Source organism: Sebastes fasciatus, chromosome 11 (genome assembly GCF_043250625.1).
Source record: "Sebastes fasciatus isolate fSebFas1 chromosome 11, fSebFas1.pri, whole genome shotgun sequence".
In the NCBI taxonomy this organism is placed as follows: Eukaryota; Metazoa; Chordata; class Actinopteri; order Perciformes; family Sebastidae; genus Sebastes; species Sebastes fasciatus.
This window is the reverse complement of record NC_133805.1, coordinates 3,345,782-3,361,547: the sequence shown is the minus strand read 5'-3', so window position 1 is coordinate 3,361,547 and position 15,766 is coordinate 3,345,782. Positions and strand designations below refer to the sequence as shown.

The window sequence follows — 15,766 nt, the reverse complement described above, 5'->3', positions numbered from 1 at the left end:
CATCTTCTATTTTAAAGGATAACTGGATCCCAGCAGCCGCTAAAAACAACCTGCTGCCGTCATTTTACGTCCACTTAAAATGCTTGTTTGTGAACTGACAGGCTCAGATTGTTATTATATATATATATATACACCCCTTTTCTGTTAACGTGATGATGTATTTTGTAGGTGGAGCGTTAAGTGGAGGCAGAATAATTCTCTGAACACGTTAGTTAACGCTGGCTAGCAAGTATTGTTGGCTTGTTTTTGTTTTTTTAACAATGGCTGAAGAAAATCCTAGTTTCTCTCAAAATGTGTGTGATTGTGACGGTGTGTCTCAGACCTGAAGGCTGTGCTCAGTATAGCTGCATGGCAGAGCTCCATAAATTGTATGGTATATGGCAATTACACGGTCCAGTGCCTCGGTCTACCGCTGGACGCTCGCCATCACTTCTCTGCAGCTGCAGTCACGTGATGGACGTCGCGGCTGCTGTCTCTCTCGTGTCCTCTGGGACTGAAGCACAGATCTGTCACGTGTCTCGTTACATTAGCCGCTGATGTGTCTCTAACAAGAACATCACATTTAGTTTTTGATACTGATCTGTGTTGTTTAATATCGATGCATGATTCCTATCCAGTACTAATATCATCTGTAAGATTATAAAGCTGCACTCTCTTGTACATTAATGTTAATGCAGCCGATCAATGAATCACGATTAATCGCATCATTGTCCATAGTTAACCGTGATTAATCCCACATTTTTTATCTGTTCAAAATGTACCCTAAAGGGAGATTTTTGTATTTATTATTATTGTTGTTATTATTATTATTATTATTATTATTATTGATAATAATAATAATAATAAGTATTTAATATACTCTTATCAACATGGCAGTGGGCAAATATGCTGGATTTATGCAAATGTATGTATATATTTATTATTGGAAATCAATTAACAACATGACATGGTTGGTACCGATGGATTCTTTAGGTTTCCTAGTTTCACATGATACTAGTATCTTCACTCTAGCTTTAAAACTGAGCCGCTACAACCTAAAAATCACAAGTTGCGTTAATATGTTCAAGAAATTAGTGGCGTTAAAACAAATTTGTGTTAACACGATATAATCTTCTGACAGACCAAGTAGTGATATATTATATCGTTTTTATTTAGTTTCAGTTCACTAACACTATTTTCTCTGCTTATTTTCGTTTTAGTTTCAGTTTACTACAATAACCCTGTTTGATATCTGCCTCCCTATTTAATGATCACTCTTTACAGCCGGATTAGAGCTGTGTTAAGTCACTGCTACTGCTAACAATAATGCACATATACAGTTTTTTCGTCTGTTGTTGTATTTCTGACAGAGTATCTGCTCAAGGCGTGTTTCCTACTAGTTTCCTTCAGTATAAATACAGTTCCATCTCATCTTTTGCTCTCACAATGCTTTAAAAGTCTGTTCTGTGGAGTGAAAGCTGCGTGAAACGGCTTCATAAAGAAATATTTATCCTGGTTGGTTAATCTTTCCTTCAGACTGAGCCGTGGCGTGGTGGTTTGGTGGTTTGGTGGTTTGGTGGTTTGGTGGGTGCAGCTCTTGCTCATACATGGTCACACAGCCGTGCAGAGCAGATGTGCTTCTTCAGCACAAGTAAACTCAAGTGGTGTTGCGTAAACAGCACCATATGCCTGTGAACTGTAGATTTCTAGTCTTCCTGCGGTAGCATTTGGCAGTCTGCTCGCTGCCGCGTTGAGACTGTCCGTCAAAAGAGGAAGCAGCTGAAAGTTGTCCCTCTCAGAGATTTCTGAACTGGAGCTGTGAGAGTTGTATTTCTTCTGATTTGTCACAAATACGACCCGAGAAGTATTTCACAACTAAAGAGCGTGTTGTAACCGAGGCTCTGTTGTAACTGAGGAAACAAAGTGCCGCTCCTCTTCCTGGAATGAACCAGAGCCTGATAACCCCTCCCTCCTCTTCCTCCTCTCCCTCCTCTTCCTCCTCTCAAACACAACCAGTTGCACTCTGTCCTCTTATTTCCTCGTTCCCTCCCCTTCAGATCTACAGTTTTGAAGATGGGTGTAACCGACATGGTGGTGCAGTGAGAGCTGACAGGCTGCATTCAGTGCACATGTTGTTTAGATCAGAGCTCAAACTAGTTTCACTTCTCAGGAAGTGAGACTCAGACAGTCGTCGTCTCTGAGAGGTGAAATGGCGCAGCAAGGAGTTCAGCTGGACCACGAAAGGTTCTCTTGTTCCATCTGTCTGGATCTACTGAAGGATCCGGTGACTACTTCCTGTGGACACAGCTACTGCATGAACTGTATTAAAGGCTTCTGGGATGGAGAGGATGAGAAGAAGATCTACAGCTGCCCTCAGTGTAGGCAGACCTTCACACCGAGGCCTGTCCTGATGAAAAACACCATGTTAGCAGATTTAGTGGAGGAACTGAAGAAGACTGGACTCCAAGCTGCTCCTGCTGATCACTGCTATGCTGGACATGAAGATGTGGCCTGTGATTTCTGCACTGGGAGGAAACGGAAAGCCTTCAAGTCCTGTCTGATGTGTCTGGTCTCTTACTGTGAGAAACACCTCCAGCCTCATTATGATGTGGCTCCATTAAAGAAACACAAGCTGGTGGAGCCCTCCAAGAAGCTCCAGGAGAACATCTGCTCTCGTCACGACGAGGTGATGAAGATGTTCTGTCGTACTGATCAGCAGTGTATCTGTTATCTCTGCTCTGTGGATGAACATAAAGGCCACGACACCGTCTCAGCTGCAGCAGAAAGGACCGAGAGGCAGAGAGAGCTGGAGGTGAGTCGACTCAACATCCAGCAGAGGATCCAGGACAGAGAGAAAGATGTGAAGCTGCTCCAACAGGAGGTGGAGGCTGTCAATCGCTCTGCTGATAAAGCAGTGGAGGACAGTGAGAAGATCTTCACCGAGCTGATCCGTCTCATGGAGAAAAGAAGCTGTGATGTGAAGCAGCAGGTCAGATCCCAGCAGAAAAGTGAAGTGAGTCGAGTCAAAGAGCTTCAGGAGAAGCTGGAGCAGGAGATCACTGAGCTGAAGAGGAGAGACGCTGAGCTGAAGCTGCTGTCACACACAGAGGATCACAATCAGTTTCTACACAACTACCCCTCACTGTCACCACTCAGTGAATCTACACACTCATCCAGCATCAATATCCGTCCTCTGAGCTACTTTGAGGACGTGACGGCGGCTGTGTCAGAAGTCAGAGATAAACTACAGGACGTTCTGAGAGAGAAATGGACAAACGTCTCACAGACAGTGACTGAAGTGGATGTTTTACTGTCACAACCAGAGCCCAAGACCAGAGCTGGATTCTTACAGTATTCACAAGAAATCACACTGGATCCAAACACAGCACACACACTGCTGTTATTATCTGAGGGGAACAGAAAAGCAACATTAACATGGCAACATCAGTCTTATTCTAGTCACCCAGACAGATTCACTAATTGGGATCAGGTCCTGAGTAGAGAGAGTCTGACTGGACGTTGTTACTGGGAGGTGGAGTGGAGAGGGAGAGGAGTTTATGTAGCAGTCGCATACAAGAGTATCAGCAGAGCAGGGAGGGGGGGTGAATGTGGATTTGGATACAATGACAAATCTTGGGCGTTAGATTGTGACAATAACAGTTATACATTTTGGTACAACAATGTTAAAACCCCCGTCTCAGGTCCTCCGTCCTCCAGAGTAGGAGTGTACCTGGATCACAGTGCAGGTATTCTGTCCTTCTACAGCGTCTCTGAAACCATGACTCTCCTCCACAGAGTCCAGACCACATTCACTGAGCCTCTCTATGCTGGACTTGGGCTTCATGATAATTTTTTTAATGATGGAGACACTGCTGAGTTTTGTAAACTCAACTAGACAGAAGTCATTTAAGGGACAGAGGGTTAAATTGTCAGATCGCTAATTAGAACAAGACTCGAATGGCGCTGTCCGGTAACGTTATTCCAGGATTTAGCCAAGTTACCGTGAAACAAGGACAGTTTCTGATATCCTGTTGGAAACCGACCGATGCGGACACCAAGGTCATCCAGACCGTCATCCGACGCCCCGCAGAGCAAGCCTTTACTACGTCCGATGTTGCATGAAAAGTTCTCCCCAAACACGTCTGAGAGCTCAATGACTGGAATTAGCTGAGGTGACGCCTAGCAGACGGCTAGCGGCTGTGACGGCGCCCACCTGTCACTCAAAGAGGCCACGCCCTTAATTATGCATAACTTTAATATAATTTAAACGGGTGAGTTATATAAATATTCAGTCGTCATGAACAGAACAGTTGTTTTGTACCAGGCTGTAAACATGTTTATTTCTGCTGTACAGTTTTAACATGGAGGTCTGTGGGGATTGACTCTCTTTTAGAGCCTCTAGTGGCCGTTAGAGGAACTGCAGTTTGTTGGCACTTCTGCATCGGCTTCACTGCTCAGCACCGGAGGTTCACGCTTGGTTTTAACTCTTAAACTCATATTTTTTCGCTTATTGTTGCGTCATGTCTTCACTGCACAGAGATCAGCTGTCAATCAAACGTTGTGGGCGGTACTTTGACGTCGTCTCGTGAGTTGTAAATGTTGAGTGTCTTCAGGTGGCGCTCCGTCCTGTGTCTGTTTCACTGCTCATGATGATGATGATGATGATGTTTCTCTACATGAAGATGTAAACTCCTCTGAGCTCTAAATGTGTGATGAATATTTGTAGTGATGTATTTGTATGTTGTTGTGTCTCTTCCACTGCATGGCTCTGAAGAGACAAAGACCTCCTTTATCCTCTAGATACTCTGTTCTCTTTGTAAAGAGATCTAGAATCACATTGATGTGATGTTGTTGTTGTTCTGAGGTATTGTAGAAGTGTAATCCTCCTGATCATAATCAATAAGGAGATCATTCATTATTCTCTTTCTCATGGCTGAGATTCTGGTCAAACCAGCTGATGGTGAACATGAGATCATTGAATCCTTTAACAGACTTTACTGATGAGATGTGTGAACAAAGTGACGCTTCACATGATGAATAAACTAACGTGAACAAAGTCTTTTCTTCCTGTCTTCATTCCAGAGTATCAGACACAGCTGGTGGAGAACATGTGAAACTACTATGAGAGAATAACTGAGGCCTCCTGAAACACCACAAAGTCCAGAGTTCATGTTCAGAGCAGGAGAGCGTTTGTCAGTCGGTCTCTGTCCTTTCAGCTTTCCTCACTAAAACAGCTTCGTCACACACAAACGAGCAGTTTTCTATCACTCGTTGCTGTTTTTTACAGCCGACATTTTCAAGAAATCCATTTGGCTCTTTGTCCAATCACTTATTTCATAACTTCATCTTTTATGCAGATAATAGTTTGTGCCTTCAGAAGTCCTTAAAATGAAATTAGTTATTTAACCCGTCTGAGACCGGCGATCCCGACTGACTTTACTGTCTTTCAGAGGCTCCAGCAGGTTCAGTTTTAAAGATAGAAGCTTTAAAGGCCGTGTAAAGGAAAGTCTTGTTTCTGAACACATTATAAATGTTGGAAAGTAATGACTGAAAAGATGTTGCAAAGACTGTGAACGTTGTAGGACTGGATTGTGGAGTGTTCAGGGTTTTTTAGGCAGGGCTGAAATCATGGCTCGATGACGCATTGGAGTCATCCTTAACACGACCCCACCCGTCTTCACAAACCTGTTATTTGAAAGCCAAAATAGAAACCCATGAATGTCGTCAAAGGAGCGTGTGACTCATGTTGGCATTAGAGGCGTTGGCATTTTCATCACTGTTTTTGTTTTGTATTGTATTTTTATGATTGTAATCCATCCCATGTCCTATCTATATGGATTCTTTTTAGGTAAACTTGTAAAAAATGAATAGTCTTTTTAAAAAAAAAAAGAAAATGACAAAGTGTCAGAGTATGGAGTACCAGGGCCACGAATGTCTTTGAGACCACCAGACCACAAAAGCAAGCACTTTGTCCACGGCCCCGGCAAGCGGCGAGGTCTGGGTAGGCCACCTTCGCCCCAAGCCTTTCCAAGCCGACCAAACGCCTCTGATGAAATGCGCCCGGCGGGGGCCAGCCAGCGTTTGATGTGTTTTTCATGACGTCTTACCTGAGTGTTATTCTTGCCTTAACATAACTGCAGGCGTTTGAGTGGCGTACAAATGACACCGCAAAAAAACTAGATTGCGTCCTAGGCCCTGTTCAGACCTGGTATTAACATGCGTCCTCAGTGATCGTATCACAAGTGGACAGCTTTAAGTACGTCTCTTCACACCTGGCATTAGAATGCGTCTCCAGTGACCACTTGTGATCCGATCTCACTTCCCCGCTCCATATGAAAATAAACACGTAGTAAACACACGGCCGATACAGCCGACGTTGTGACGTAATATTACATGGATGTCAGCAGCAATATCCTACACGTTCCTGAATTCTGGTACATTGTATTAACATCAAAATAAAAGGTTATTGTACCGGCGGTACAGTTGAGGTGGTTCGGGCATCTAGTACGGCCCTAATGACACATGGAATGTTGTCGTATTTACACGCCAGGTTGATTGAACTGAAGACTTATTTTAGGGCAAGAGTTTCACTTTGCCTCTGATTTAAATGCCATTTCAGAGTTTTTTTCCACTCCCAACAAATATAACATTTCAGAGTCCATACACTATTCTGGCTTTAGAATCGGTATGAATCCATCCCAAAGTATCTGCTGTCACACTTTCAGATATTTCTGAAATCCACAATGGAAATAAACATAAAAATAAAATAGCTCCATTCAGTTATTTAGCAATTTGATCTGAGCAAAGAATCCGCTACTAAAAGGATTAGGATTGAATTTTCGCTGTGCTTCCCGTACTCGGCACCGTCTCAGTTTTCCTGCTGTTACCGTAAATCTGTTCATCAGATCCAGCTGCTGCTTGTAAAGAAAACCTTTTTTTACTGGTCATCCTTCAGTCTCAGGTTTAGGAATCAAACTGGATCCGTACAGACGGAGGAGAGGAGCCAGAAGGCCTTCCTCTCTGTTCTCTGACAGACGTATATCTCCGCACCGTGGGGAAAAGGAAAGCAGGGTTTTGATCCCTTTTTCCTTTTTATTTTTTTTTTTTTTGATGATCACAGTGTGGCGCGCCGCCTCCGTCCCTCAGCCCGAACTCCCATTGTGAGCCGACATGAAATTGAAGGCTTGGGAGATAGCAAATGGAAGACTTCTTTTTGATGCCTTTTTACTGTCATCAGTGAAGCAGCGGGGTCATCCCCGTTGACTCCCGGGTTGTCCTGGACTACTCAAATAAATGCTTTTTGTTTTAAAATGCTGTTGAGGCGGTAGCATTTGTCCTTGCACAAAACCTACTAGTATGTGGAGGATGGAAGCTGCCAAAATAAAAAAAAATGAATGAATGAATAAATAAATTACTCGATAAATAAAAAAAAATTTCATTAGATGTAGCAAAAATAATATTAAAAATAAATGTAGCCATTAATTAATTGACAAAATGTGGCATAAATTGATATTTCTGTTTTAATTTGCTTCTTTATAAATTTATCTTTGTATTATTCCCCTTATTTATTTACTCTTCTGTTTTAATTTATTTATTTATGTATTTAGTTTTATAAATATATTTATATATTTTTAGCATTTATTTTTATTTATTTGTGTATTTATTTATTTATTTATTTATTTATTTATTTATTTATTTATTTCTGCACAATTTTCCCTTTGCATTTCAACGTTTATTTATTTCCCCAAACTTATTTATTTCTGTATTCTTTTCTTTATATATTTCTTTACATATTTCTTTATGCATTTCTGCCTCATTAATCAAATGAGGGAAATGCAAATTAAATAAATAAATACATAAATACATGCATTTAAAATAAATATAAAATAAATTAAAAAAAGGCAAAAATAAATAAATAGAATAATGCAAAAATAAATACATTTAAAAAATTAACAAATAAATACATAAATAAATAAAAGGGAAAAGTATACAGAAGAGTAAATGAATAAGGGAAGTAATGATTGTGATACAGGGACAGTGGTATCAAAGTGCACTTGCTATTTTCCTTCATACATAAGTTGAGTTAGTATGAATATAAATTGAAGGATGTGAGGTTAGTCCTCCTAGCTGCAGTCTGTTTCAGTCTGTTGAAAGAGGAGTTACAGTAACGGAGATATTCCTGAGAATCCCCCCCCCCTTCTCAGCTTCACTTCAGAGCAGCTTCATTATCAGACTGACACCTCTCATCACAGCCAGCGGACGACACTGTCAGCCCGCGATGTATAAGAGGAGGTGCTATTCTCACGCACAGCAGCTGCACAGTGTGAAGCATGTTCTCACTGTATTGTGTTCATACTGCAGACGTATGATGGCTGCACGGTGCTGCAGGTGTAGTAAAGGATGAGTAGCTTTGAATGTCACACTCTCTTGAGTGAGGGCGGTTTGGCACAACAACAACTAACTGGTCGGTCTCAGCTGGCGTCTCCCCCTGCTGGTCTGCTGGGGTCTGGCATAGTGAGTGTTTCTGTTGTGATTAACCTTTCAGAAACATGCACATGTCCTGACATCTCCACACGGCAACAGGCTTAGGAGGAGCTTCTTTTTCTCCTTTGAGCATTTTGTGTTCATCGATGACAGACTGGGACCTTCTAGATGGATATTGAGTCGTCCACGGTGTGGAAATGTCACGGAAAAGTCATTACAGCGTGTCGCTCGTATGTCGTTTGCTCTGTGTGTTTCATGCATCAGTGATGAGTGTGTGTGCACGTGCAGAGACGTGACACAATGTACAGTTGCAATGTGCATGTGTCTCAAATCCAGTCCAGTTTATCATGTTTTTTTTACTAAAGTTGTATAAGAAATACACATGTTGCATTAATGCGTAAAAGAAATTAGTGGCATTAAAACGAATTTACGTTAACCCGTTATCGTTATTATTTATATTTATATATTTACTTTTATTTAATCGGCTATGTCCTATTCAGATTAAATATCATAAATGACCAGATCAGTATTAAAAACAGTGTAAAAATTTTTGAAAAACATTGCATAATGCAGTCAAAATAAGCATAAATACAGAAATAAAAATAAAATAATAAAAATACAAATTAAATGCAAATTATTTTTTTTAAAAATGGGAAATTTAACATTACAGTAAATAAATAAGGGAATTAATACAAAGATAGATAAGGAAAGTACTACTCTGTTAGGTTTAGGCAACAAAACTACTTAGGTTTAGGAAAAGATTGTGGTTTGGCTTTAAATATCTTCGGAAGTGCTGTTACTTAAGTTCTTAACTAACTTGACAAATAAATGTGCAATGTTGACTTCTGGTTTCACACGGGACACGAACGCCGGTCTTCTGGGTGAAAGTCCGTTATTTTTATTATTTTCTTTTAATTTATTTATTTATTTTTGTATTCATTATTTATTTATTTTTGCATTTATTTATTTCATTTCCACAATAATAAGGGGTGAAATGCAAAGGGAAAATATTGTGCATACATAGATAAATGCATAAAATAAATAAATACAAAAAAAATGCAAAAAAAAAAAAAAATGTAGAAAAAATAAATGCATAAATAAATAAAAGGGTCAATTTAACGTTAGAGTAAATAAATGAGGTAAGCCTGGTAAGATAAACCCACAGTGACTGTATAAAATGGGTCGGTGTGCGTCGGCGTGTCACCGCTGAGTGCAGCGTATCTTCTGTATCTGAACTGAGACAGAAACCTTAAACTGCTGAAGGTTCCTGAGCTGTCGGAGGATTTATGAAGAGAAATCTTCAGCTAAATCCCCCCCCCCTACCGTCGATAACGGGCTTAGACAGGTAATTGTGTCTCAGCGTCGGATCGCACCACCTCCCTCCCCCCCGGACGCCCCCACCAGCTTCAGTTCCATCAGCTGCTGAGCTCCACCCCTGAGACGGAGGAGGCTGGCTGGGTTTGAGGGTGGTGAAGAGCTTTTACCTTTTTATTTCTCTCCCTGGGTTGAAGCGTTGGGTTGAGTTTCACGATCCTCCTGAAACCGTCTCACTTAAGAAAACAGCTTCAATAAATAATGTCTTTCTAGTTGTTGGATGAGGCGTTGGGTTTGTTTAGATTGATGATGGATGTCCTCGTCTTCAGCCTTCTCAGAGATTCATCATCTGGAGGACGGAGACCTCTCGCACCGTCCGTCCATCCACCCTGTCCTGCTTCCCTTCCTCTCTTTTCTGACACCCTCTGGGTCTTTCCTACCATCTTATTTCTTCTCCCTCTTGCTTTATTTTTACTTTTCTCCTCCCTCCACCACTCTTCTTCTCTCCCTCCTACGCTTCATCTGTCCCCATCCTCCCTCCCATCTCTTCATTAATGCCCTTCCCTTCCCTTTACTTTACTTTCCTCCCATCCACCACTCTTTTTTTTAACACTTTTTTTTATTGTGCAATTAAAACTTGCATAACACAACATACAAAGTATAAGAATAATTATTATACATTTGTAATAAACAATCTGTCATATCATACAAATTTGCAGTTCACAGAAGAGTGTGCCTTACCGACAGTCTTTCAAACAGGAAAAAAGTAATAATTAAATGAAATATAATAATATTAAAAATAAATGTAGCCATTAATTGATAAAATATGACATAAATTGATATTTCTGGTATTTCTTGCTTCCTAATTTATTTATCTTTGAATTAATTCCCTTATTTATTTACTCTTTTGTTTAATTATACCCTTTATTTATTTATCTATTTATTTATTTATTTTAATTAATTCATTAGTTTTTTTATTTATTATTTATTTATTTTTGCATTTATTTTGTATTTATTTATAAATCCATGTATGTAATTATGCATTTATTTATGTCATTTGCATAATGAGGCATAAATGCATAAAGAACCGTACAAAGAAATGTGCAAAAAATATATAAAGAAAAGAATACAGAAATAAATAGGTTTGGGGAAATAAATAAGGGGTTAAATGCAAAGGGAAATAAATAAATAATATAAAAATTATTAAAAATAAATGCATAAATAAATAAAAATGGAAATTTAACATTAGAGTAAATAAATGCATAAATAAAAATAAATATAAAATAATTAAAAAAAATAAATGCAATAAGTGCATAAATAAATAAACAAAAAATGATATAAAAATTAATACAAATAAATGCATAAATAAATAAAAGGGAAAATTTAACAGAGTAAGATTAAATAAATAGGGGAATTAATAAAAAGATAAAAAAGAAAGAAAGAAGCAAATTAAAACAGAAATGAATGGCTACATTTATTTTTAATATTTTTGCTACATTTAATAAGTTAGTTAGTTCCATTCTCATCCCTCCATCCTGTCCTCTTCTTTCCTCCCAAAACCACTCCCCCTCTTCCTCCGTCCTTCTGTGGTTGATTTCTCCCTCGCGGTGGCTGTAATTCGCTCAGAGATGGATGGACCGGCGCTGCAATCATCCCCCCCCTTCCCCACTGCCTTTGATGGATCTCCCGGCTCGGCCCGTCGGAGTCATTCTTCGGCGTTAGCTACCCGTCGGTGGCAGACTGATGAAACAGCCGGCTAGAGAGAGAGAGGGCAGCTTCTGTTTTAATGTGTTTCTAAAGCCCCCATGAGACTGGATGCACTCTCAGGGTCCTCACTATGAGCTGGACCTCACTGCTACCGAGCAGGACCCCACGGTGGACCCCGCGGCGGCCTCCGGCGCTGTAAACCTCTAAACCTTTGGTCCCCGCTGAGTCGTCATTTTGCACTTCCTGTAGTTTTTTTTTCGTAAATGCACCGCTTGGTTTTGCCTTCTCCCTGCAACGCTCTGTTGGGTTCAGGTCTGGAGGTCACGTTGGTCAGTCATTCCAGTAAACCATGATGTTCTCGGTACCGTGTTGAGATGATGATGATGATGATGATGATGATGATGATGGATTTGAGGTCCGTTATTCTGCTGCTAGCATCCTTTTTTTTTTTTTTAAATGGAGAAACATTGGAGACGTGGTTGGTGATGTGTCAAAATATGTCAATATGTCCCTTAAAACTGAGCCAAACGTGTTTTTTTAAGCTGTTTCAACAGCATTTTACCAAAAAGAAGCAAGAAATAAGGTTGAATTTGATCAATACCCATGTTATTAATGACACCTTTGGCTGTTAAATGTACTGCAGTCAGCCTCCTGTTGCACATACTCGTGCTCCGTAGGTGCGAGTGAGCATCCTGGGCATCGTCCAGAACAGTGACGTGTCCTTACATTACAATCATTAACTTTGAATAATGTTCTGTAATATCCCTATATTTTATTTTGGACCATTGGCTCCATGATGCTAGCTTGCAGTTTGCAAATGACTTTATCAGCTAACGTTACAAAGCAACCAGCGGCAGATCCACACACCATGTAGCTACGAAGTTACAGCTACCTGGCTCACCTTCGCTTTAAGCAACACACTGTTGGCGCTTTAGGGGAGCTGAAGAGAGGCGAGGAGATCGGGAGCGCGAAGAAATGTCATATCTTTTGGATCATCCTTCAGTCCACAAGCTGTCAAAGGCTACCGAGAACGTCTCCGTTTTTAAGATTCATTACAATCCGTTCACACATTGGCAACACAAAGAGATTAATACATGTACATTGTTACATATACCCCAAGTGAAGGAGTTCAAGTACCTCGGGGTCTTGTTCGCGAGTGAGAGGACTATGGATCGTGAGATTGGTCGGAGAATCGGAGCAGCGGGGCGGTATTGCATTCGCTTTACCGCACCGTTGTGACGAAAAGAGAGCTGAGCCGGAAGGCAAAGCTCTCGATCTACCGGTCAGTCTTCGTTCCTACTCTCACCTATGGTCATGAGGGTTGGGTCATGACCCGAAGAACTAGATCGCGGGTACAAGCGGCCGAAATGGGTTTCCTCAGGAGGGTGGCTGGCGTCTCCCTTAGAGATAGGGTGAGAAGCTCAGTCATCCGTGAGGGACTCGGAGTAGAGCCGCTACTCCTTTGCGTCGAAAGGAGCCAGCTGAGGTGGTTCGGGCATCTACCACGGATGCCCCCCCCTGGGCGCCTCCCTTGGGAGGTGTTCCAGGCACGACCAGCTGGGAGGAGGCCACGGGGAAGACCCAGGACTAGGTGGAGAGATTATATCTCCACACTGGCCTGGGAACGCCTCGGGATCCCCCAGTCAGAGCTGGTTAATGGGGCCCGGGGAAGGGAAGTTTGGGGTCCCCTGCTGGAGCTGTTGCCCCCGCGACCCGACCCCGGATAAGAGGTTGAAGATGGATGGATGGATGTTCCATATAGTACCTTTAAGCAGGAAGGAGTTCCAAAAGAAAAAACCCCTGAAAAACCACTTATCCTTTATTTAATAAATAAATCCGTCAGTAAGTTGAATATGTTTTGTCCGTGTGGTGGCCTGTCAGGCAGCAACACACTCAAATGCATGAAGAATTAAAAGGTGTTACATCTAAGAGTGTCCATGAACTCCTTTCCTTCAGCCCGAACGGGACATTTTCATCTCAAATTGTAGTTTTTCTGTCCTTCCTGTCTTTGAGTTATCATGATTTCACATCTTTATAATAGTATTTAGTCATTAGTAGTCTCTGTGTGGAGTTATTTTAACTCATCGTGCTCTCTATAGTTGGTTCAGGAGAAACAATCCTTTTGTCTGTTTGCTGTGACCAGATTTTCGGATGTGCGTCAACATCTCATACCTTCCCACCTGAGCGTTTCCAGAGAGCTCCAGTTTCTTTTGACACCTTCCTCCTCCTCCTCCTCCTCGGCCGCCTACGTCCTCCTCCTCCTCCGTCTCAGAAACGTGAACCCTGGGATTTCATCCGACTCGGTTTCCATTTCCTCCCTTTGTCTACCCCCGACATGAATATTTAAATGAGAAAATACTGAGCTTCCACCGCCTCCGCAGCAAATCCACTATCTACGGTGGGATCATAATTCAGTCTGAGCAGAACACATTCATCACGAGGTGTGCAGAGTGCTTCCTGGTCACCGGTTAGATGTTTACAAGGCGGCGCCACAGGGAAGGTGGATGTGCTCAACAAGACGATACTATCTGATGCCCTCCAATGCATCCGAGATCTCTCTGTTCTAGGAATAATGGGACACGTCTATGAATAACCTCCGTCTGAGACGCAAAGTGGAACGGACAATATATATATATATATATATATACCCCCCCCCCAGAGACTCGACTAAATCTATACACACAATATGTGATATATATAATATGTTAAACATTACAAAAGTAAAGTATTAACTATCTAAATAAAGTTTATAGATGCTTTAGAATATTAACAAAGTGTTATGTATCTCTATAATGTTTACGTCATCACACGGAGGTGGAGTCGTTAAGGAGACGGCCTCAGGATGAATGTAAAGCAGCCTGAATCCTCTCCTGTAAACGGGATTAGATGATGTGATGGAAGCAGATGTTTCAAGGAGAATCTGGATTCACCTTCAGACAGTGGTTGCTTCAGTTCGCTGCTGGAACCTGAAAATGAGAGCTTTATTATAATAATGCAATCTATTTACAGCCAATAACATTAAAGGTATGAGCTCTTTACCGTCAGAGCTCCAGCTGTTTTGGTTGCTGTAGCTAAACTATGCTAGTCACGTCATCCGAGCTTGTGAAGGTAGAACTGCCGGTTCTCTGTGATCGTTTTGCATCTGTTTGTGGTGGTTATGCATCTACTTTTGGTCATTTTGCGTGTCTTTGTGGTCGTTTTGCATCTATTTTTAGTCCTTTTACATTTCTTTGTGGTCGTTTTGCATCTCTTTGAGGTTGTTTTGCATCTATTTTTAGTCCTTTTGCATCTCTTTGTCGTCGTTTTGCATCTCTTTTTAGTCCTTTAACATTTCTTTATGGTCGTTTTGCATCTATTTTTAGTCATTTTATATTTCTTTGTGGTCGTTTTGCGTGTTTTTGTCGTTTTGCATCTATTTTTAGTCATTTTATATTTCTTTGTGGTCGTTTTGATTCTATTTTTAGTCCTTTTACATTTCTTTGTGGTCGTTTTGCGTGTTTTTGTCGTTTTGCATCTATTTTTAGTCATTTTATATTTCTTTGTTGTCGTTTTGATTCTATTTTTAGTCCTTTAACGTTTCTTTGTGGTTGTTTTTTATCACATCGTGGTCATTTTGCATCTCCTTCTAGTGGTTTTTGCATCTATTTTGAGTCGTTGTACGTGGAACTCGTCATAAGCGTCATTAATCTCGTCATAGCAAGCAAGACTCCTGATTAAATGGATGTTTTGCTCAGTAAAGAGAAGGTTGGTCCAGGTTGGTGACGTGTTCAGCGTTGCTGTGAAGGAGCAGGCAACCTTCAGTTGATAAACACAAGAAACAAAAGAGGTTCTTTTCTTTGTTTCCTTGCTGATAAATCTTGTGTCGGGTCAGATAGTCCTGCTGACACGGTGCTGAACCCGGCCAGAACTCCAGTCCACAGAGAGCGAGGAACAACAACAGATTTTTAAGCAGTATAAATTTGGATATCCGTCTGGCCGGGGCCGGAGCAGAGCGACGGGGAGGCTGTAAATTTATGGGTCGTCATCTGTTTTTTTGTGTGCATGCGCCCTTCAAGGTTCAAAAGCAGGACGTGATAATGCAAGTCAATGAGCCCACCAGCCATTCAGAGCCAGGGTTTTCAAAGCAAGCAAACACTTTTTCATTCATTTGCACATCGCATAAATAACAGCCTTTTCTTTGTGTGTGAGTTTAACAGATATTCATGTATAAATGTTACCGACTCACATGGATCATTATGAGAAGGCTCTCTGTGTTTGTCAGCCGTCACTGTGACGGTGACTA

General features: G+C 41.1%; 2 protein-coding genes across 4 annotated transcripts in view; both read left to right on the top strand.

The window, feature by feature from the left end:
• efr3a (EFR3 homolog A (S. cerevisiae)) overlaps positions 1-15,766 on the top strand; it is a 127,610-nt gene that overhangs the window by 26,510 nt on the left and 85,334 nt on the right. The window lies entirely within an intron of this gene.
• LOC141776402 (tripartite motif-containing protein 16-like) lies at positions 1,069-5,035 on the top strand. The gene is made up of 2 exons (XM_074649932.1): positions 1,069-1,326; positions 1,599-5,035. Exon 2 carries the CDS (start codon positions 2,189-2,191, stop codon positions 3,872-3,874), a length of 1,686 nt encoding a protein of 561 aa, XP_074506033.1. The 5' UTR covers positions 1,069-1,326; positions 1,599-2,188; the 3' UTR covers positions 3,875-5,035.

Coding starts and splice junctions, on each gene's coding strand:
- LOC141776402 (XM_074649932.1), top strand. CDS start 2,189: ATGGCGCAGCAAGGAGTTCAGCTGGACCACGAAAGGTTCTCTTGTTCC.